At 31.8% G+C, this 25,804-nt stretch overlaps 1 protein-coding gene across 1 annotated transcript in view; it reads left to right on the forward strand.

Moving 5' to 3' along the window:
• LOC123694757 (calexcitin-1-like) overlaps window positions 1-25,804 on the forward strand; it is a 51,453-nt gene that overhangs the window by 19,709 nt on the left and 5,940 nt on the right. Inside the window, exon 3 of the mRNA XM_045640324.1 lies at window positions 25,224-25,288. Within this exon, the coding sequence (XP_045496280.1) occupies window positions 25,231-25,288 (58 nt within the window). The 5' untranslated portion in view covers window positions 25,224-25,230. The remainder of the gene's footprint in view (window positions 1-25,223; window positions 25,289-25,804) is intronic.

Consider the following 25,804-nt stretch of genomic DNA (forward strand, 5'->3'; position numbering starts at 1 on the left):
AACAATTCAAAATAATGGGAAATTAGAAAATTTAATAAAACTTTTACGTCAGCTACATAGTTATTTTAATTTAAGATCGAGTGATTTTGTCATTTGAGTATGTTGTGATAAATAACCATGTTTTGGTCCGTTCCGATAGGGAAGCGACTTAATTGGAATTAAAGTCAATATTTTCCTGTTACTTCAGGCCATAACGAGCAAGTACCGTCGTTGCCTGAAGGTAAATTACTTTTTCTTCTTCGATTTTATCCTATCCTTTGTTATATAAATGTGTATGAAAATGAATTTTCGTTTTGAAAAGACCATTTTCCGCAACATTTAATAAGTACGATAAAATCGTCATAGACGCAGAAAATGTGATACTGAAAAGAACAATTAGTCAGTATAATAATGTATGTACCGTTAAAAAAAATATCTGACTATTAAAACCACGTAAATCTCTTTATTATCTAAAAATAATCCCTATTTCTCTTGGTCTACATCATGCGTGGACAATGGACCGCTTTTGATAATTATTTTTTTGATGTGTTCGTTATTGTCAGAAGAATCCTTCTTCTGGAAAAAAAACTAAAGAATTTGGTCTAAATATAGGACAACATCTGGCAGATTACCGGGTACAGTTGGTATATAAATAACTAGCTGTGCCCCGCGGTTTCACCCGCATTGCACCGCTCCCGTTGGTCTTAGCGTGATGATATTATATAGCCTATAGCCTTCCTCGATAAATGGGCTATCTAACACCGTACGAATTTTTCAAATCGGACCAGTAGTTCCCGTGATTAGCGCGTTCAAACAAACAAACTCTTCAGCTTTATAATATTAGTAGTATAGATAAAATAGCATATTACCCATCCCTCCTTCGTATCTACAACACAAATACTAAGACACCGTCCTGACATTTATTTACGTTTTTCATATCTTTAAAAATGTTTGTACAAAAAGGCCCATTATTTTTTGTTTACACATTAAATTACTTCCCTTTGTCTGCGTTAATCTGTAAGTTATGCGTGGCAAAATTGACCTTCACACTCAAAAGGGTTTGCGATACGATACACCTTTTAAATATTTTTTTTAAATAATAAATCGAGCGCCAATAAAAGGATCATGTTAAATATAGTAAGATCAACTAAATGTGATGATTACTATTATTTTTATAAAAGTGCGATTGGCATAAACCTAGTGTATTTTTAAGCTATTGCATAGCTTCTATCGCGGGCCTTGAGCGCGGGGACCGAATCGAGAAATTCCGCAACGAAAAAACCTCACGCTCCACACTCCGACGGGCGGAGGTGTGGCTTGAAGGCATAGCATGCAATAGCTTTACCGCGGCAGTCCCCGAACACGTCGTTTTCTGATATATTTTTCTGTCTGTCTTTGTTTATGATTTCCCAACGATATATTCGACTACAACAATCCTGAAATACAAATATTATTTCTATTTTCGCATGTTTTTAATAACAACTGGCAAAGTTAACAGTATTAAATTTCACCAGATCAATATTTTAAACGTTTTTCATAGAATGCTGAACTATTGGCGGTTAATAAAAAACAAATATTGTTTTTACCCTTCATAAACCCTGTATAATTACACGAATTAATTGCTCGGGCAAGGGTCGGGAACGTCAAATAAAAAATTGCCAGCCCGGGATGCAAATGAGCTGAAGAAAATAGCTCCTGTTTCAAAAATTTTCATTTAAGAATAATTGTATTATTCCTTTGGCTTGAATCGTGAATAGGATGAAAATAGCTTTGGTATTTGATTATTTATGGCTCTAGGCGTATTATAGAATTGAATTATATTGAATTGTATTGTTTATTTGTTCTTTTAGATGTTACCAGTAGCTGGGGTTTCAGAGAGGAATTTCAAAAATTAATAAAAAAAATCTAGATGATACTTAGTAATAAATGAAATAGTAGATCTTTGGTACAATTGCATCAGTTTTCTGACAGCTGTAAAAAATAAAGTTTATCTGCTTAGTTAATAAATAGTTATCTGCCCCATTAAGGCTGCAGTTAGACGACGAGCGCGGTCATCGGTGGCTGTTCAGTTATAGCAAATTTATGTTTTATTAACAAGGACGTAAAGTTGAAATTAATTTTGAGTAACTAACTGTTATGTAAAGTAAGTAACGCTCGATCGCGTGGCGGCCGCGCGGCCACCGCGCAGTTAGTTACTCAAATTAATTTCAACTTTACGTTCAACTGGAAATGGTCCAGGTTCGCAGTGGCGTGGCTGAGCGCGCGGCGGCCGCGCGGTCACCGTACTTTCGCCGCGCGGTAACATTCCATGTCATATAAACGCGCCCTAAGACTTAACGTTTCTATGAGTGAAATCATTTGGAAATCATTTGTGTGTTAATCCATTATAATCCTTAACTTAGTATAAGGCACCTGGAACGTACAATTATATGTACCTTTCAAGCAATAAATTTTTGACATGGAAAAGCGTCTAGTTGTAAAACACTCAATATCTAACTTTAACTACTGTTATTACAAGCCACAATCTCGCAGACTTCAATTCATCATTTGGTTGAATAACTATCCTATTCAATTATTCATTCAGATCATATTCAGTGAATAATCGAATAGTGAATTTTCAATGCAAGATCTAGTTAGGTTTAGAATTTGTATGTTAACTTTGAATACTGATTGATTTCATACATACCCTTGGTAAACTATTCAAATGTTTGATTTGAAATTCAATTCAAGGAATATAATTTAATCGTATGCAATTGAATTTGTATAAACTTAACTTGTATTCCATATTTAACTCCATTATTTTAGACGCTCTTAATTGATAACGTATGTTATCGATGAAGAACAAGTGATAACTGCGTTAAAAACAACCGACTTCAAACTTGCACTTGCAAAATTTACAAATACATACAAAAATGCTCATAAAATAAAAACTACTGGGCCTATCCGAATAAAAATTTTATGGGACCAATTCGACACCATTCCGCATCGAACAAAAAAAGAATCACGTAAATCGGTTCAGAAACCTCGGAGTAATCGGTGTACATACATAAAAAAAAACATACCGGCCGAATTGATAACCTCCTCCTTTTTTTTTGAAGTCGGTTAAAAAATATAGATAGCTACTTAGGTACTAATTGTTGGTCTTCAATACAATTTATTACTTACTTTAAGCTTATTGTATTTTTTTATAATATGGTTTACCTACATCTTTATCCTTTAACATTCTTTAAACATTTTTATATTTCTTCAATACAATGGACATGAAGTATGAAAACAAAACATAAGAAAAATTGGTTGACTCATTCTTACACTGATTTTTAAATATGTGTTTACAAAAAGGCTAAACAGAAATTGTTATCCAATAACAATACGCTCACAAAGCGACTCCTAAAAACCTCAATCGTAGGTATATCGGAAACTCCAATTGAACCCTTTCTGAGAGATTTGCGAAACGCTTACCAAGCAAATGAGATTGCTCTCTGAGCTCAAACTTTCATAAAACGCGGGATTTTCTTGTTGATGAAAAACGTTGGAAGTTATTAAGTAATAAATATGTTTTTTTTAATTAGATGAGGTTCAGATTTAAGAAGTTTTTTTGGCTGAGTTTGAATATTATTAGCAAGGAATAGAAAATAGGCGGGTCCACACAGAACAAGATACTGCAATTGGATATTTAAATCGTTGAAGCAGGTTCGAAATAAGTCAATATTTTCGCAATTATTTCATATCTATACGAAAAAAAATGAACGATTTTTTGTAGAAGATTAACAAATTATGCAATCATTGTTTAAATACACATGAAAAAAGCTATAACCTATCTCCTTCATTATATACCGTGTAATCTATGACAATATCATCAAAAGAGGAAAAATACAGATTTTATAAAGAGAAATAAAGAACAAAGGCGATGCCGCCATCATTATGGCTCGATTTCTTTTGTTAGTATTTAGCATTTTTCTCTTTAGTGCGTTGGTATATTTCCGAATTATGTGCATAATGTAAACGCACCTTTAACGTTGTATCGTTCGGAATTTCATATTTGAATTCCTTTGATCCCGGTTTGGTTTTCATGTTTTTGTTATTAACATACTTTTTTAATTACACGACATTTTATGCTAATGAAATTGTTATTTTCAATTTGTGATATTAATTCTTTTGTCAGATATAAGGGTGCTTTTCTACCAAGTGCGAGTATGTGTAGCGAGGAATGTGTTTGTCAACCAATAGCATCGCTTCAAACTTCAAACTAAATGAAGCGATATGATTGGTTATTTAAAATTATTAGGGCCGATTTTTCAATCCTTGGTTAAAATTTATCCGTCCAATAAAGTATTACACGAACATTTTAAAATGTCACCTGTAAACTGTCAAATACGGACAATTAGAATACATTTTTGAAATGGTAGTTTAATACGTTATTCGATGAATAAGTTTTAACCAAGGATTGAAAAATCAGCCCTTAGTGGAATAGCACCTAAGGCAGCTTGGGCCGATTTGATTACTTTTCTAGCAAATAAAAAAAAAACTCTTCGTCTTTATTTGAGTATGTATAGTAATGGCATACAACGTAGTTGTGAATGTAATTTATACAGAAACTAACATTAAAACTTTAACGTAATTACTCAAACTTGTCAGAGCAAACAGTACGGAAGCTTCAAGTTGCAAGTTTATTTTGGCAGTAACCTTGCTTGTACAAAGTTTATTTGTCACATGTGCTTGTTTTATTTTATATAATTAACGATAGAAGTATTTTAATTGTACGATGTCGATTTGATTATTATGAACTGACTTTAAAATGAAATGAGTTTTTATGGAACTCAATTTTTTCTTAGGTACCTACGAGTAGATACTCGTTAATTATTACCTATAGTATATAATTTAAATATAATATATAAAATATTTTAAAATATGTATAATTTGGGACTTTTTATTATAAAAATCATTCGTTTCAAGAAACATAACCGTTTGAAAGGTAGACATAGGTACTTTTTATCTCTATCTTCTTCAAAAATGTATGAATTATTATTTAGTTATTTATGTGAAATTATTCATAAAGAAAATAAAATCACGAAGTAAAGGGCGTCAAAATATTCCAGAGTGTATAATAAATATAATCAAGCATTAGACTTATTCAATTACCTTCTTTACTTTACTACCATGGCAACCCGTGCCATAATAAAAATAAAAAGATATTCATGTTTTTATATCTATATCTAGCTTTCCGCCCGCGGCTTCGCCCGCTTTGTCTAAAACCAAATAAATTATGTACTATAACGTTCCTGTTGAATCCCTCTATCCATTAAAAAAAACCGCATCAAAATCCGTTGCGTAGTTTTAAAGATTTAAGCATACATAGGGACATAGGGATTGAGAAAGCGACTTTGTTTTATACTATGTAGTAATTATGTAGACGAGAAATATGTGTAAATGCGTTGTGATGTTTTAAAACAAAACTTCTATTTTACGAACTAAATAAATTTTAATTAAGAGCTGACGTGTGTAACGACTCTATCCCAGGGGGATACTTCTGTTCATTTATTTACATGTGAAGGTACCTAAGAATGTAGTTACGGAAATAAATGTATACTGTGGCGCACTATGTCAATGGGATTAGTAGAACTTTCCTACACTTCTCATTAAGGGTGCCTTTCCACCTTATAATTTAGTTTGAACTTTGAAGCGTTTAGCGTTTGAAGCAATACTATTGGTTATTTACATATCATTCCTCGCTACATATCCTCGCACATTATGGATGTTAGACTATTTAATTTTATGTACGGTTTTCCGTTACTAAAGAAATATGTAGCATTCTAATTCTGTAACAAAAAAAATACCTAAGGCTCCTTATAAACCACATTTGTAAATGTGTAAATATTTCTTACTTTTTTAAACTGTAGTATAAAAATATTCTAATCAACTCGGTAATGTGCGACTGTTATTTTTTACATGACTATTATGTTTGCTTGATTTGTATTCAATGACCTATTATACTAGTAGACGCGGCATACGCCAACATCATTGCACTAAAAACAGCGTAATTAATACATACCTACTTACTAACGCATTATCACCAATACAGTTGTTCTCTCTTTCACTCTCACGCACGAGACATATTACATGTCTCACTCATGTACTTCGTAATAACAACTGTCGATTAAAATACAAAAAGAACGTCCAGCCACGACGCTGAATGGTGCGTGACTAAGTGAAACTCGGGCACTTACCTGAGTTTTTTCTTGCCAAAATAGAGAGCGGGTAACGTATCTAGCTCTTTTATATATCATAGTTTGTATTACTTTTCTTGTATACTCGTAGATAATATAGGAAAATTATTGTCTCGAAAACAAATCTTCAAAGAAAATATGGCGTATACATTAGTATGGGAAGCGCTGGTCCTGCGATAACGAGTAAAGTACGTGAGCGAAGCCGCGGGCGTAAGGAAGCTTTAATCTTCCCTGTAGTCGGAAAAATATATTTTAGAAAAAGGCACACTTTTACATTAAATGAAGGAATTTTACATTCACTAAGAACATCCATACTAATATTATAATTGCGAAAGTAACTCTGTCTGTCTGTCTGTTACTCAATCACGCCTTAACTACTGCACCAATTTGCATGAAATTTGGTATAGAGATGTTTTGATACCTGAGAAAGGACATAGGCTACTTTTTACCCCGGGACATAGGATCTGTTTTATCCCGGAAATCCCTAGGGACCGGGAACTATGCGGGTTTTTCTTTGACTGCGCGGGCGAAACCACGGATGGAAAGCTAGTATTATATAAACTATTTATTTTACCAGTTTTATTGTCGAATAACAGCAAATCTTGTGAGTACTTAATCATTCAAAATTTCTAAAATGCCAACGTAAATTAATTATTCTAATGTTATGAAAGGTAATTTATTTCGTAATACGAAATATAATAATAAGGCTGAGAGGCTGGAATGCTTTGTAATTACTATTATTTATTATTTTAACTTTAACAATTAATCGCGTTATTGCTTCAGAGAAAGATGAATGACTCAATTTAGATTAAATCATTTTATTTAAAATCTAAATTCAATCTTAAAAAGCGTCGTATTATTATATAGGTAATTAGTTATAAAATTAAATTCCTGTGACCCCGTTTGGTACGGGATACCTCATTAAAAATGGGATACATAAATAGATGCTAGATGACTTGTATAATATGGAATACGGAACAAAAATGATATAGAATTATTTATGATACATATTCATTCTATTCCATTTCAAAAAGCACTTACAAATTTACAAATATTATCATATTCAAAAACTCCACAAAAAACTTCAAACACGGATATACGTAATACGAATAAGGAAACATTTCCAAAATCCACTTGTATTCCATTATCCAAAACGTATGTATCATAAATTCTGTCCTATCGGTCCCATCTCCCGACCTTCCGTGTTTATACAAACCTTTTTCAATGCACGAATCCAACAATACATCCCTATAAAGTATGCCACTTGGATATTTCGACAGATTTCTGAAAGAACACGATCACGTGCGAATATAAATTTTCCTTTCATAATATGGGACAGCAAAAGCATTCACGTAACACGATGGAAGGTATAAAGTGCGCTAACAATAATATTATAAGTAAATGTAGATAGGTTACCAACACAACATTCGATTTTAAACGGCACACACACACACGGTTAGACGTCAAAGATGGCATGATTTAGTTATCGTGAGCAAAAAAGACAACTGAAGTAAAATGTTGCTATTAACCTATACCTTATAACTCACTAGTTGTGCCCCGCGGTTTCAACCGCATTGCTCCGCTCCTGTTAGTCTGGGTGAAAATATATAACTTATAACCTTCCTCGATAAATGGGCTATCTAACACAGAAATTTTCATATCGGACCAGTAGTTCCTGAGATTAGCGCGTTCAAACAAACAAACAAACAAGCTCTTCAGCTTTATAACATTATTAGTATTAGTATCAGTATCAGTATTAGTATTAGTATTAATATCATTGCTCGTCAATATTTTGCTTCGCGTGTGTGACAACTGTGAAGCCCTGGATAGGTTTTTATTACGTCCCTAGGGGACACTAACAAAACATGACAGCCTGCCAAAGACATACGGCATGACTCTTCCATTTCATTTTATAACATAATTAAAAGATAACACGGAAAATCACTCAGTGAAAAACAAATTATGACTGCTGAAACAATAACTAAAGTAAAAAAACGGGTTACTGTAATGATCCCAGTTAGGTCTTAAGGCATTGAAACTTAAACACCGATAAATCAAATATTGATCTAAATGCACTTCAAGATCGTTAAATTTATTGGAAGCAATCTAAAACCGACAACCATATAAATGAATGTAAATCCGAATCGTTAATGCTATTTGGAGTATTTGGTATACGGAAGCTTTCTAGTTTTGATTGCAACCACACAAATTGAATTTATTTTCTGGCTCTAGTTCCGATATTCTAACAGCGTCTAGGTTATCGAGATCCTGAATATTAATGGACGTGAACCGATTCGAATAGGAACTATTCAAGACGGTGACTTGGGAATAGAACTATTTATTGACTGTACGGAATAATGCTGGGTTAAGTGTGTGTCCTTGAGGCACCCCAACCTTTGTATCGTATCATAATATGTTGTGACAGAGACTATTATTATGTAAAATTTCAATGAATAATTAATTAATTTTGTCTCAAACTGTTTATTCATATTTTGTTTTTGTTGATATCTATTAAACTACTATTACTTTCATACTGGAACAAATAAATAAACAATTGCAAATCAATTTTGCTTAACTACCATTAGACACGTCCGTTATACATTACAATACAAGCGGGCAGGAAAAAGCATTATTATAGAAGTTTGTTTGTTTTAGCCTTATGGCATGAAACAACATACATACATTTCTACAAGAAATATTTCATAATTTATAATAATATGAAATAGGTACCACCTACTACGATACCTATAGGTTTCTAATTTCACCCAGAAATCTATATGTTGGTGATGATAATTTCACAACTGTTTCACATAATTTTTCTTTAGGTACCAGCTTTCTGTGTGCTTTGAGATCAAGATTTTTTTGTATTTAGTCTCCTTCAGATACTGAAATCCAGACTCCTTAGTTTTTAACTCAATCTTTAACCATTTTACGATAAAATCAATGTTAAATTCACAGCACAGCTGTATTAAAAGTAAAAGAAAAGTTTCGAATAAAGTTACTCATATGAACTAGAATATTCCTACACAATCTTAAGTTCCAAAGTAGCTAATATTAAATTGCATTTAAAACTTATACAAAAGGAAATTGTGAAAGAAAACTTAGCAACATTGTTATCGGGATCGTCTCGAGTCTAGCTGAAGCGACTGAATTTTAATAGAGAACTATGTGTGGCTAATTAATTGCTCAACAATTTTGAGCCTTCTTCACATTATGTTAGAGTAGCAATTCATTATTCATGATGATAACTAGATTCCGAGGAAAGTTTGTTTCAAAATTCAGGTAAGTATAGGTAAATCTTTTTTCGTCAAAAGCTTAATAAAAGTAACGCGAATAATACATTATGTACTAAAAAACCCTAGATTAGTTACGAATAACTCATGAAATTATTAGATAAACAATGGTAAATCTTATTTAATTAAAAAAAATCACAAAACAAGTAAGCATAGTCACGTGTCTAACCTAGTAACCTTACATTTAATACCTTACCTTAATACCTTACCTTTAATATTGACCGCTAAACAGTTCGTATACAGATTACCATCTCAGGTTATCGTGACCCTCGTTGAAAACATAAACACGCAATTTTAATTCAAAGGTGTAATAACTTGCCATAAATTGGGCTAACAATTCGATAGAGGTTGTGAAGTAGGCATTGTGATTAAATTATGCTTAAGGCACAGAATACATAATAGTAGCTAAACGCTACAGAATGGACACTCTCCGCCTCCCGCCAAAATAAAACACTTACCTCACCCCGCACGATCAACCTAAAAATGGTCCGTATTTTTCTGCAAAGACGATATTTATTATTTTGGATTTGTGATTATCGTTTTTCGTAGAAAATGGTTAGATATTGTGCTGTTTACGGATGTATTTCATCAGAAAAACGCGATTTTTTTTTTACGCTAGTCACAAATGTGCCAACCATAAAGCGTTAACACACACATTTGCAGTCTCTACAGTGTGATTGTCAAAACGATAATTTTGTATGGAGTGTCCGGGGTGTCCGAGAAAGGACATAGGCTACCTTTTATTGCTAAATATGTACCACGGGCGAAGCCGGGGCGGACCACTAGTGAGGGAATAAAAAAATGATCCCTTACATCAAGTTACGCCAATCATAAAACGTATAATTTATTGTATATTACTAAAAGACTTTTTACCGCATTTCACGACTCGCTCGTAACTTTTTTACGTCATTTGATTACATGAAATGTACATTAGAACTTAGAAGTTAGAAAACAATCAGGCACAAAACATGATATTATAGTTATAATAATGATACCTTTTCTTATGGTGATAAGTAATCTATCCATTAACTTTTTGACTTGTAAACGTTACGTTAAAATATAATAATTTTGGTTGATGTTAACAAATTTCATATATTTTCTAATATTAACTCACTTTTTTTAAATTTAATGACTTCACTGTGAAGACTTTTTAGATTTTAATACTTAATTTTGAGCCAACTCCATGTAGTATAATCAGTATTCAAATATTTATCAGCTCATGCAATCTTTCAGAATTATTATTATAATCTAAAACACAGGAGTATAATAAAATAATACAAATATTTTTAGTCGTGTCTTGTTAAACGATAAAGATCATGCAATTTATATATTGAGAAGAAAGGTTCTAAGGGTAAGGTTTACAAAGGTTTAGGTAAGGATATGGATAACCCATTCATCAATATAAATAGTAAATAAGGACAAAAAAGCTTATCTTCTCAAGGGTGAACCTTCCAGCTACAAATATAATAACGTTATATGCGCTAGAGCATTTATTTATTCAAATAATTATTTGTTTTAGGATCATTTTTGAATGAATATAATACGGAAGGCAATTTTTACAGAGAAAATCTAGCAAAAATATCTTTATAATATGCTCTTTTTGAATCATATACTTACCTCAATTTTCCTCAATACACAGTTATGCCAATAATAAAATTTACACAGAAACACAAATAATAATTTTAAGACAAACTTAGCATTAAAAAAATATTAAAGTATATTAATTTGCGTTGCATTTATACTTTTGGTTCAAAATTATTTAATTAAAAAGTCAACGAATAGAAAATGGTTTATGGTTTTATGAATAAAATGAACTAGTTTTCTTAAACCACTCCTCCAAATGTCGGTAAATGCAGCGAGTGTGAAACATTGTCTTCCTTATTTTAGTTTTTATATCAGAAATATTAGCATTTGAAAAAGCTTTCAAAGTTAGTCAAGAATATTACTCTTTTCTCTGAAATATTCCGGTATGTTCTCGTATATACAGTTATGTATTTAACAGGATATTTAAGGTAGGTATTAGGTATGAAATATATAAATGTTTTATTATCTATTATATATCTATAACGGTAATACAAATGCATGAAAGACTATGATCATACATAAGTGTCCTGAAATAATTATAGGTAAGGTAAAGTATTGGAGTAAGGACCGCAAAAAATCTAATTATTTTATTTATATACCTACACATAAACACATAATATAACGCTGCATTTACATCAAATGAATATAGAGCTAGAGCTGGAGCAAGAACATTCTTTCGTGGTCTTTAAGTGTAAACAAAAACTCGTATTCAGTGTTGTTCAGCATTAGAACTGTAAGTAGAATCTTTTCGAACGCACTAAGAACAAAGAAAGAATGTTCTACGCCTGTAAACACTAACAGAATTTGACATAGTGGGGTTAGAATGACCACTCGTTTGATGTAAACGCACCATAAGAAGAATATTATGTTAATATTATTTTGCTTCTTGATGAAAACACAACCTATAAGTATACTTTCTCTTTGTTTTCTTTGTTTTCAAACCTTGAAGGCATTGGCATGTCGGATCATATAATATGATTGGATTTGATAAGAACAATCAATTCTTTTTCCCATTCAACGTCGCATGTAACATGCAATACACAAATTTTCAACTTCGATAACGGGCACGGGTCTCGATTTAAAGAAATTTATGGCAAGTAATTGTAAGCTTGAATAAGAAAATCATAAACAAATATTACGTTTATTTGAACACTAGCTGCTCCGCGCGGTTTCATCCCCGTGGCTCCACTACTGTTGGTCGTAGCGTCATGATAGCCTATAACCTTCCTCGATAAATGGGCTATCTAACACCAAAATAATTTTTCAAATCGGAGCCGCAGTTCCCGAGATTAGCGCGTTCAAACAAACAAACAAACTTTTCAGCTTTATAATATTAGTATAGATGTATGGAAAAAGGTACTTGTTCCTACGCAACAACGCAAAATGAGCAAGGATACGATTCGCACCTTTTAAAAAGTTTGATGATGTAGGAAGAGGAACTGATACTGTCAACAGAAACTTTAATAAAAAAAAGTAAAGTTAGAATGAAGTCATTCTTTAAAGCTTAGTCCCTTTTATTAGCTGCTTGAGCTGGAATAAAAACTAAAAGAGAGAACAATATAGCTCTACCTTAGGCAAATCTTTGCAGTAATGGGTTTTTTTTTATAACGGTTGTATCGTTTTTGAGCTTTTGTCTGAAAAATAAAACCTTTTATTTACTAACTTGATCGTGTTTTAATTTCTAAATATATTTTTAATTTTATGCTCACTATTCGATAGTTATTTAATAATTGACAACCCGCTTTGCAACCCCTTCATACAAAAACAGCATAATCCCACCAACACGTCTTTACAAGGAATTTTTAATATCGCTGACCCAAATCAGATTAAATTTATCGACTCAAAGATTTATTACACTAGTCGGCAAATATAAGGTAATTTTGGATCCATCAATCAAGATGGCCGCCGTCGTGTAACAGTCACGTGGGTTTAATATAATTACGTTGGGGTCATAGCTGGGATTTACCCTTTAATTTATTAAACACTTGTGGTATAGAGAAGTGTTTTTATTGCAGAGTAAGTGTAACTCTATTCATCGTACAGGATATGATATTTTGTCAATGTATGTACCTATGTACGAAAGTAATGTTTTTCTTTACCATCATAATAGAATTTCTGCAATAGAAGCATGAAGATTCACGTGATTGTAACTGCCTATTAATATAACAACACATGAGTTGATTGATTTTAAATAAGGACAAAAACAGTTCAGAAAAATTAATTAATCTAATAACTCTATGTGCTCAGTAATACACTTGGCCAACATGAAATATAATTGTATAACAAATTCTTTGTCTTTCTAGAAAGAAAAAAACGACGTGTGGCACTCGGGGACTGCCGCGGTAAAGCTATTGCATGCTATGCCTTCAAGCCACACCTCCGCCCGTCGGAGAGGGGAGCGTGAGGATTTTTCGTTACGGAATTTCTCGATTTTGTCCCCGCGCTCAAGGCCCGCGATAGAAGCTATGCAATAGCTTAAAAATACTTCTTTGAAGCTGACTTGTTAGTATAATGAAATGAAATGAAAATTTATTTGTATGAATTGTGGTTACAAAGTTATAATACATTTTTCGTCCGCACAATTCGCCAACAATTGGCATACAAATATTTTAATTTTATAATTTAATTATTTAAACAATATATTATTTACATTAGTTCATTTTACATTTATTTACTACATACACATTATAAATTATAATATAGCAATATGACAATTTGATTATTACATTTTATTACATTATAATTGATTTCTTACGTCAATTTTTGTCAAGTTAGGTACATTTATCGTTTCGGTAATTATAATCTAAAAAATTCGTTTATGGAATAGAAACAGTGATTAATAAGCCACGCTTTTAATTTTTTGTGCATTAAATTTTTTGGTAGTTCCCTTATATGTTTTGGTATATGGTTAAAAATCTTTACACACATTACACTTGCATTCTTTTGGTAGAGTGCTGAACGGCAGTTAGGCATCATTAGACGTGTTGGATCTCTTAGTCCCAGTTTAGAGTGGTCTTTCATGTTTTTAAAAAGTTCACCATGTTTTTTGACAAATATACAAATTTCCAAAATGTATAATCCCGTGAGTGTTAAAAGATGGTGCTTTTTGAATAATGGTCGACAAGATTCTAAGGGACCAATATTGCACATAGCCCTTATACACCTCTTCTGTGCCAAGAATACATTTGTCACGTCTGTCGAGTTGCCCCAGAATATAATTCCATACCGTATCACAGATGTAACGTATCCGTAATATGCGGTAAGCGCAGCATTAAAGGACACTGTTTTTCGTAGTCTTCTTAATGCATAGACGAACTTATTTATTTTTCCAGTAATCATGTCACAATGTGCTTTCCAGTTGCAATTTTGATCTACATTTAACCCTAGGAACTTTATGTAATGTGTTTGTTCGATGGTATGGAATTTGTCCGTTACATTAAGTGGTGTATGTCGAGCTTTATAATTTGAAAATTGAATAAATTTTGTTTTAGTCATATTAGCAGATAGATTATTATCATTAAACCATGTCAATACTAATTCTAAATTATTATTAATTGTCATGTTATAATTTATCTCTTTGTGATCGTCAGAATAAATTATTGAAATGTCATCTGCAAACAATATACACTTTTGGTCCATAATGTCAGGTAGGTCATTTATGTAAATTAAAAATAATAAAGGCCCCAATATGCTGCCCTGTGGCACACCGAAACTATTAGGTAAATAGGGGGACTTGTATGTAGTGAACTCTAGCTTGGTATTTATTTTATTTATTTCAACACTCTGTTGTCTCTGAAACAAATAATCATGAATCCATTCAAGAGCAGGACCTCTAATGCCATATTTTTCACATTTATATAAAAGTAGTTTGTGGTCCACAAAGTCAAAAGCTTTTGACATGTCGAAGAAGATTGATGCAACTGGAATTTTATTATTAATGCATCTCGTTACTTCCTCAATTAAATAGAACGTAGCCAATGCAGTAGATTTATTTGTCTGAAACCCTGTTTGTTCTTTTTTAATTATACTATATTTGTTTATAAATTTTATGAGTCTGGCACTCATAGCTTTTTCTAGAATTTTTGAAAAAATGGATATAAGTGTAATCGGGCGGTAATTTTTTATATCAGTTTTGCTACCTTTTTTGTAGAATGGCTTAACAATAGATACTTTCAGGTTTTCAGGGAAGACGCCTTGTGAGAATGATTTATTAATTAAATTAGCCAATACATAGGAAAAGCTGTGTTTACATTCTTTAAGTATGCTTGTATCTATTGAGTCATAACCTACCGCCTTTGTATTCCTAAGAGAATTTATGATTTTAATAATCTCTTGCTCTGTGCATGGTGAGAGAAATATGCTGCTATTTATTGAATTTATTTTATATTTGTAATTATTTGATTGATTATTGGAATTTATTTTACTTGAATTATTATATGTCAAATTAGTAAAGAAATTATTAAATGTCATAGCAATTTCTAATGGATCTGTTATATCAACGTCATTGTGTGAGATTAGGTCAATACAGTTGCTATCAGACATATTATGCGTCCCTCTATTCTTTATCAAGTCCCATGTAGCTTTTGTTTTGTTTTTGGAATTTAATATTAGCCTATTATTTATTATTCTTTTTGAGCAGTCTATACAAGATCGGAGTATCTTATTGTATTTTTGAAATTCTAATTTTTTTTGAAAGGACTTTGATTTATAATGAATAAATCTTAGTTGTCTTTTCCTTGCACATGCTATTCTAATGCCTTTTGATATCCATTTCATGTGACTGAGAGTAATCGATATCTTTTTTTTGTACAAAGGGAAACATAAATTATACAGTAGGCAGAAAAACTCATGAAATATTTTGAAAGCTACGTTAGCATTTACTTCATTTAAAACATCGGTCCAATAAATAGAATTTAAATACATTTCAAATTTCCTTATATTCTCCTGGCAATAATCTCTTCGTGTTACAAACCAATACGATGGTTTATGGCTAGCTTGCTTTGGAAGATTTACTAATTGACATGTTTCATGATCTGAGAGAAATACTTTTAGTACCTTACCTTCTGCTCGCGGTATATTTGTTGCTATTATATCTAGACATGCCAGTTTACGAGTGGGTTGATTAATAATTATATTCATGTTGTAATTTTTAAGTAAGTTTTTAAACCATTTTGAAGACTGATTTTCTTTCATTATGTCAATATTAAAGTCTCCAGCCAATATGATATTTTTATTTTTGTTTGCGGTTAATTTATGAAGGAAAAGTTCAAATTTTTCGAAAAATTTTGATATGTTTGAGTTAGGTGTTCTATATATACAAACCACATAACAATTCATGCTTCGTATCTCAACAGCACAACATTCAAATATTTTTTCTACTGTATATTCGACACAGTAGTTAATAGTCTTGCAATCGAGGGACTTGTCTACTAAAATACAACAACCTCCACGCCTTTCTTGTGATCTACAGAAAGATGAAGCAACATAAAAATTTCCTAGAATGAGGTTGCATTCCTCTCCTTTTTTGATAAAAGTTTCGGTAAGACACAGTATACTAATGTTTTCTTCAATTTCTGCCAAGCACAACTCAAGCCACTCTATTTTATTCAGTATGCCTGCAATGTTTTGGTGCAAAAGATATTTACCGTCATATACTTTATGCTCGAAAAAACTCGGTCTCTTTAACATAATTTTCTGCGTCAATGGTTTGCGTAGCTTTATCGCTAGTATTATTAACATAATATGGTAACGAATTGTCAGCTTGGGTAGATGTATCTTTAAAATATTTATTTTTTAAGTTGGTAGCTGTACTGAATTGAATTTTATTAGTTGATTTTAATTTTTTTAACCAGTCTTTACAAACCAAAAATTCGTTACTGTAATGTTGGAATTCTAGTTCTGTATTAATTTTATAACAAATTCTATTAAGGTAATTACTATGCGAGTTACAATAATTGTCATTAAAATTCAAGAATGTGCAGTTCGGGTAATTTAAACATATTTGTCTTAAATAATTGTTAATAAGAATTTCATTTAAATATTTGTTTTTAACAACATTAAGTATAATTACACTAGTGTCTTTTAAATATCGGAGTATAGCCGCAGTTTCGGCCATAAAGTGGAAAGGGTTCTCGTCGTGTTCTCCTAAACTTAAAATAAATTTATCCGTCGGTCTTGTTTTTATTTTGTAACATGGTGCTGTTATGTTTTCCGTGTGGGCAAAAGGTTTGGTTATTGATGATATTTCATATTTTGCTGTTAAGTTAAATGTGGAACGGTGAAGTCGAGCAGCCAAGCCTACACATTGTTGGCCGCCGAAAATAAAAAGACGTTCCTTAGATTTATTTTCCATTATTCTATTGTTGGTGCTCGGATCTGGTTTTTGCAAGGCTGTTAAATTTTTTGACTGATTGTTTAAGGTTAATTCTGTAGGGTTTTCTTTATCAAAATCGATTCTTCGTTTAACTTTTAAGATATTTAGCGATGAAAAAGTTGTGATCCTTTTTTTAGTTTTTTGATCTGTGTATAACTTATTAAATACGGTAATTTTTCTTTCTAGGTCGTTTATTTTTTTCTTTAAACTATTATTTTCTAAAATAAGTTGGTCTATTTCGCTATTCGCGCTGTCTAATAAGGTCTGTAAACTAGTGATTTTTTCTTTTAATTCGTCTAATTCAAAGTTCATTGTAGAAAGATCTGGTAAACTTTTTGAATCATCGTTGTAGGTAGGTGAATTAGTCTCTAAACAAATATCATCCAAACTCCGATTAACCTTGCGTTTGCGAAATGTAACATATTGCGATTCCATGATTATTACTTCTTATAAGAAAATTGCAAATATAAAATTTTAAAATTAAAAATTATAATAATGTCTTGGGGAGAACTGTTAGGATTCGATCTCCGGGCCTTACGGTTGCGAATACTTCAGTTGTTCACTTACTGTACGGAGCCATCATTGCTTATTAGTTGCTTTCGAATTGTTAGTATAGTTTATACGTTACAATGTTGATTCATGACATAAGTGAGTCATCTTCTTTTGTTCTGACAGCTGTTGATACACTTGAACACTGTTAACGGTTTTTATATTGACAAAACAAAATAATGCTTTTTTGCCACTTATTATCACTGCAATGATTAATTACTTTGATTCTATGTTTATTCACAATAGTATATGTATATAGTTCTTTTTTCTAAAGATAAACATACCTAGCAAAAACTTTTAAGACACTTTTACTTGCCGTGATAAAAATAAACAACAACAAGTGATAACTGCGTTAAAAACAACCGACTTCAAACTTGCACTTGCAAAATTTACAAATACCTACAGACAAAAATGCTCATAAAATAAAAACTACTGGGCCTATCCGAATAAAATTTTTATGGGACCAATTTGACACCATCCCGCATCGAACAAAAAAAGAATCACGTAAATCGGTTCAGAAACCTCGGAGTAATCGGTGTACATACATAAAAAAAAAAAAATATACCGGCCGAATTGATAACCTCCTCCTTTTTTTTGAAGTCGGTTAAAGAACATTTGTAATACATTAAACTTCTAAAGACTTAAAATATACGTCACTATAGTGTAACAGACATAGCTAGACTAAATCTGTGTCAAGCTAAAAATTGTCAAGAACTGCTCAAAGTTTTAAGACGCCTGACATTCCATTTGCTTTTTTCAGTTCCTATTCGAGTAGATTTCTACCCGTGAATGCGTTCCTATGAACTACGTTTTTATTGATTTAGCTCTTGCCTTTTCTTTCTCTAAAAGTCCTTTCTTAGTGCTTTCCTACATTGTAAAAGGCAGAGCGTTGCCAAAATTGTTTGATTGTAATGCTCTCTAATGGTAGTTTGGCTGTGCGTTGATATTTTAGTGTACCTAATCAATCTTCAATTAATTAATAAAATATTTTTAAGCTATTGCATAGCTTCTATCGCGGGCCTTGAGCGCGGGGACCGAATCCAGAATTATCATGACGAAAAACCTCACGCTCCCCACTCCGACGGGCGGAGGTGTGGCTTGAAGGCATGCTATACAATAAACAATAGCTTTACCGCGGCAGTCCCCGAGTGCCACACGTATTTTTAGTTTTCCTTTTGATGTATTAGATGCGTATTTAGAATAATTAAAGAAATGGGTTTAAAAAGTCAGTAGTTTTCAACCCGTTTTAAACTTCATCACGGTTTTTTAAATAATTTTAGCACGTAAAAGGGGGAAAATAATATTTTGTGTTTTCATTGCATATTATTCACCGATGACGTAGCGATTATTTGGTATATTCTAATTACCAATAATAATTAATATCCAACCATCTGTTATCAACAGATAATGATTTCACCAATGAAACCGCGCTCAATTACTTCATGTCTATTTCATACTGCGATTTCATATCATTTACTTTGTGTAGTTTGAAATTTAATTACAGCATGCAGATTAATTTGTATAATTATGTGTACACTCATATGTATGGAATATTAGTTTGATTGTAATTACTATTGTTTTGAGCCTTCGAGTTATAGTTGTAGTTTACATTTTTCGATCCCTACAAAAACTCATTTTATGAAAAAAGAAAGTACTTTGTTAATAAAATTGGAAGTTTACCTTTTTATGTCAATTTAGAAAACGAAAGCGTATAAAAATTTGCGTAATTATTTTTAAAGATGTTCAACTTTTTAAGAGAATCATTATCTTTTGAATATTGAATTGTAAGACTTTTTTATTCATTGGAAATTATAAAAACTGTTTCTTAACAATGTCTAAAGACCGTTGTATCTGTGGTTGTATCGAATTATTTTTATAATTAACGATAAGTCTCTTTTGTAGTTAAAAACAAACGCCTTGTTATTATTTTTTTATTCTGTTCTTTTTTAGCAATCAACACATTATATTATTTTAGAATAGAGTAATACTTTATTAACTTTTTCATCAATCTTTTATAAATCTAGGTACATATTTGAATTTACGTCTCTATACATATGAACGATAACGCAGAAGCAGTTAATGATTTTTTTTTTCTTTAGATAATGAAATAAGGTTACTTATTTCTGATTTCCAAATGTCATCTATCTTTTTATGAAAAGTTTGCAAACCCCTACCAAAATTCAGACGAAAGAACAATTACAGTCGCATATCTGCAGTTTAATTATAACAAATAAAATAACAAATATTTCTCGTGTTTAACCCAGTATGATGAAAATAAGGATGAAAAAGACAAATACTGTCCAGCGACGAAATATCACCAAAAATAAAAATAAAGGACATTCTTTAGAAACTGCACACAACAAAAAGATAAGTGAATCACCAACTACACTAAATGTGAAACTTGAAGCAGAATAACTTCATTTTGAGATAACATACTTTAAAACTTTGAAAAGAAAACAGTGTTTATTTTTATAAAGACAAGCGAGCAGAATGTATTGCTTGCGGGTGAACATTTTGTAAGGCAGTTTATACAAGAACATTTTTAAAATAACATTTATTCTTGAGTCTTGGGTAAGGATATATTATTGTTTGAAAAACTGAAGAGACTAGAAGCCCTTATAATAAAAATGAATCGTCAAATGCGTCGCTAAGCGCAAAACTCGAGGAAGGCTGAACCGATTTCGTTATTTTTTTTTTTTTTTTTAGTATTCCTTGAAGTACGAGGATGGTTCTTACGGAGAAAACGTAAGCATGTACCACGAACGAAGCTGGGACGTACCGCTTGTGTATTTCGTAGGTTAGTACAAAGAAAGGAATTATATTCCAAGGAAGTTAAGAGCTACTGAAGATAATAATCTTGCTACTCAAAATAGATTCTTCACATGCGATAAAGATTGCGAAGTCTTGTACCAGGGCAATTTATGATAGTCTAGCAATTACCAACACGCATGAAAACCCAGAATATACTTGGCTAATTTGTGAAAATAGTATTAGTATTTAGGTATTTTTAATACACCTCAAAATTAACATTATGGATTATTAGTGTCATTACCTATATTCAGAAAAGTTCTCAAAATATCTACGGTTAACATCTAAGTAAAATACTCAAACATTTATTTATTCAATAAGACTTCTTCGAGAAGCACTTTTGAAACGTCAATACATATTTTTAACACTAGCTGCTCCGCGCGGTTTCACCCCCGTGGCTCCACTCCTGTTGCCCGTAGCGTGATGAAATATAGCCTATAACATTCCTCGATAAATGGGCTATCTAACACCGAAAGAATTTTTCAAATCGGACCAGTAGTTCCCGAGATTAGTGCGTTCAAACAAACAAACAAACAACAAACAAACTCTTCAGCTTTATAATATTAGTATAGATTTACCACCGAGTTGTAATCCCAGAATAGATATTTAGGGGCATTTGGCGTCTTCTCTTCAGTAACATATCGGATATAATTTGAATTTGAATTTGAATTTGATATGCTAAGCACATTTCGAAGTACACAATACTGATACATATGTACACTTTCTTATACAAACATGTCTGAAAGTTTACGTGAAGCTATCGATCGTACTTGCCTTGCCAAACGTTACATAACGGTTTACGGTACCGAGTTTTGAACGCTCCTCGTAAATATACCTATATTGTAGTATAAGATCTTCGAGGCTAGTACTGGCCTGTAATACTACAAAGCTCTGGTTTGCGTATTTAGTAAGCTCCACTGTCTCTTTGTGGTATGATGTAGTTTGTGCTATCCCTTTCTGCTCGTAAAGATATACCTATATTGTAGTATCTCTGGGGCTAGTACTAGCCTGTAATGCTACAAAGCTCTGGTTTGCGTATTTAGTAAGGTCCAATGTCTCTTTGTGGTGTAGGTAGTTTGTACTATCCCTTGTTAGATGACAGTGTGATGAGAGCGATGTAAGCCTCTATTGGAATATTTATGTGGGTACTTTGATGTCTCCTGTTAGAGATCTCTGATATAGAAGACACATTACGATGTTACAGAGGAGGTTATAAACGTTTAAATTCAACATACTGTATCTTGTTCTCCCAAAAGACAAATTTAGGGAATAAATCTTTACTAATATTATAAAGCTTAAAGAGTTTGTTTGTTTGTTTGAACGCGTTAATCTCAGGAAATACTAGTCGGATTTGAAAAAAAAATTCGGTGTTAGATAGCCCATTTATCGAGGAAAGCTATATAATATCCAACTGGAACGGAGCAATGCGGGTGGAACCGCGGAGCACAGCTAGTAAAATACAAAATAATAGAAAATTCCTAAGTTTAAATATTAGGTTAGAAGGAGAATTTCCTCACGTGAGATTTTATTCCTTCATTCTGCCCTCAGAGGCCTTATTTCCGTGGGAATCGAAATCGAAATTTGGCCTGCTGTATCATTAATTCGCAAACCGCAGCACGAAAGAGATTGTGTAACGCGGTTTGGTTAGATTGGTCTCGTGTGTTTAATTTTGGTTTGTGTATTTGGGAACTCTAGGTTCGAATAAGTTTCTTATCGAATCTTATTCGAACCTAGAGTATTTGATATCGAGTAAACAGCTAAGAATATTGTGTACTAAGAACGTTAATTGCACTTCAAGATCTTTCCTCGAAACGTAACATAACACACAGGCGAAAAGCTAGTTATGTTATAAGCAATGTATGTTATATCTATACGTTCTCAGCTGAGATGGTGATAGAGATAATTTTCGGAAATGTTACAAACTCCATTATAATACACGAGGGTACTTGAATTCATCCAATTCTCATTTTACCAACAAAAAGGTTACCATATCCATTAAAAATCCAAACACCATGAACAAATAGTGCCAATATCCAACAAAAACATACCAGCCTATCACAACAGCCATAAAAATAGTTCAACCAAGGGGTTGAAAGTAAGGACTTTGAGACGCCATTTCAATAGCTCAGAGGCCTCCCTAATTATACTCTTGGACTCAATGGCTCATAAACAAGAAATATAGGCGTATAGAGAATTTCAGCACCTAACATTACTGACGTAATGAAAACCACAACCCGTGTTCATTTGAAACAGTTGCCTGCACGTTGATTGCGAGGCGACAAAGCTACTCATTTGGAATGAAAGATTTGGAATATTATGTATTTTGTATGGAAAATAAGTGTCGCAAATTGTATTAATTTGTTGTTTTAGATGTCATTTACTTTTTGATAATTGATTTGGTTTAATCTAATTAGGTATTTTTCTTAAAAAAAGTCATAAATTCACCTTTTATTATTTCCTTATTTAGATGATGTTGGTATTCGTAAAATACTATACCTAGTAGCAAATTGAGTTTCACTTTGACTTATTTTTGTTTTTTTTTTTTAGAAGTTTTTATTTGGTGTGACTATTTCTTTTAATATAAAGTAGATAAATTATATGGTTACTGATGGAATTTATTACTAAATAAAATAATTCAAATAATTTTCATCTAAATTTAGACAGAATTATTCTACTAGAACTAGAGACTACCCGGTTTTGTTGGTTTTAAGCTCGTAGTAATTTTCCTTTATGTTTTTATTATAATTGAAACCAAAGGTTTTCCGGAAGCAATGCAATTCCGCACTTTTAACTTAGCAACAGCTTATACTTATAGCATTGAAATAGCTAATAATAAACATAACAATTGTAGTATAGTAGATATTAAACAAAATGGCACAGCTGTAGACACCATTCACGCCATACTCGAGTTAAGTATTTCGCAATTCACGTATGCATAAGAACAAACTGTTTTCCATAACTTTCATAGAATTTAATTTAGTTTTTTTCTTTCAAAAAGAAGCTTCTAATAATCAATGTCAAATGTATACGATAGTGAATTTGTATTATTTTAAATTATTTATTTAATTACCAAAATATAGCTATTGGAGTTTCAGAAGAAGGTGTAATATAATAATTAATATATTTTCATAAAACTTCCGTATATGTAAATTAGTCGAGTTTTTTCCAAGATATTTACTCTCCAATATAATACCAGTAATTCAAGAAACAGTACCTAATCTAACAAACTAACCTAACCTTCATTAGTCGCTAAATACCTCAATTTTCAAAGGACACAACCAAAACATCTCGCAGGGACCAAAATCAATAGGTTATAGAAACACGCATAGTGCCATAAAGGACCTAACAGCTATAAATTTTGCCCAAAACTATTTATTACCTGTGTAGCTAAGCGACCCTTGTGATTATGAACACCTGGTCCGGATTGGATATTGGTAAAATATTTCTGAATATCTCCATAGGCGCTATGTTTCAGTAAAAGTGTAGGAATTTTGTTGAAAATCAATTCTTCTCTTTCTTTTTTGGATCACTAGATAGATTTTCATAGTAATTGTTTAGTAAGGGAACGAAATTTAGCAACAGAAAGGGCCATAATTTGCTATTTGACAACATAGTATAAAACAAAGTCGTTTTCTGTGTCTCTAAGTTAACCTATGCTTATATGCTAAGCCAAGCGTATGTAACATGTGCAACAAAAATACAATTGAAACTGTAAACACAATATGGTTTTTAAATAAATATACATATTTTTCATTTTTTCATGCTTAAAACTTTAAAACTACGCAATGGATTTAGTTGCATTTACATTAATTAAGCCAATAATTATGACCTAAACAAAACCTTACATGACAATAAAGGTAAACCTCATTAAGCACAACACAAAAACATCATTTTTATGAAAAAAAAAAGTACTTATAAGAAAAAAGAGAGCATCGTACAATTAAAGCGCTCGAAGCAATTAATTTTCGCAACGTTTATGTTTTATAGCAGAGTTAATTGAAAGCGAGTGAAAGTTGATAAAATCGTTTATTCACATCGATATATGAATTTCATGATTCCAATACCTAAAGTAATTGAAGTGACTGCAGTGAAACTTTGCTTTGACGATAAAGCCTGGGGACATGACAGCTTGTTTTGATTGTATCGTTTATATTTTGCTAGCAAACATTTATTGCACTAACAGTTACAGTTAGGAATTTTACGAAAAGTTAAAATGATTGTTTATATCTCATTGATATTTTCTTCCAAACTTTTATTGTAAAATAATAGTAGGCAATTTAGATTATTGTTAATGAAGACGCACTACACACACTTCTTTACGCACTTATTATAGGTACCATAATTATAAATTAAAGATAAATAAAAATTTATGTAAATTCTGAATCTGTTTTAAATATATTTATTTTGTTACAGATCAAACATGTCCATCTCCGAGTTCAGACGGAAGAAGCTCCTCTATGTCTTCAACGTTTTCTTTGGTAAGTTTTTTATTATATTTTAATCCTAACTAACCCATTAACTTTAGAATTTCGTATTGTTAAATGCTATACTTTCCTAATGTTTAATTTATTTTTTAGGTAAATCTTTCGATTTTTAATATCTATACATATAATAAATCTGTAGAAGGGTCAATTCTGTACATTGAAAATATTGAAAAAATAAATAGCAGGGGGTGTTACTGGATCGATACCAAACCCAAATATGTGATTAAAAAATTTTTTGTCTGTCTGTCTGTCTGTATGTGAAGGCATCACGTGAAAACTAGCGGTTCGATTTCGATGAAACTTGGTATAATTATACCTTATTATCGTGGGCGTAAAATAGGATATTTTTTATCCTGGAAAAATACGTAGAAAAAAATTAATCTTAATTTTTCAGTTTTATCCATAGACGTTGTTCCGTAGAACCGCGAACATACGTTGCGTATTATTATAGGCCTAGCCGTATTTGGGAATTGGGTCCAATATATATTTATAAGATGTTATTGACAGAGG

This window comes from Colias croceus, chromosome 10 (genome assembly GCF_905220415.1).
Source record: "Colias croceus chromosome 10, ilColCroc2.1".
Taxonomy (NCBI): domain Eukaryota; kingdom Metazoa; phylum Arthropoda; class Insecta; order Lepidoptera; family Pieridae; genus Colias; species Colias croceus.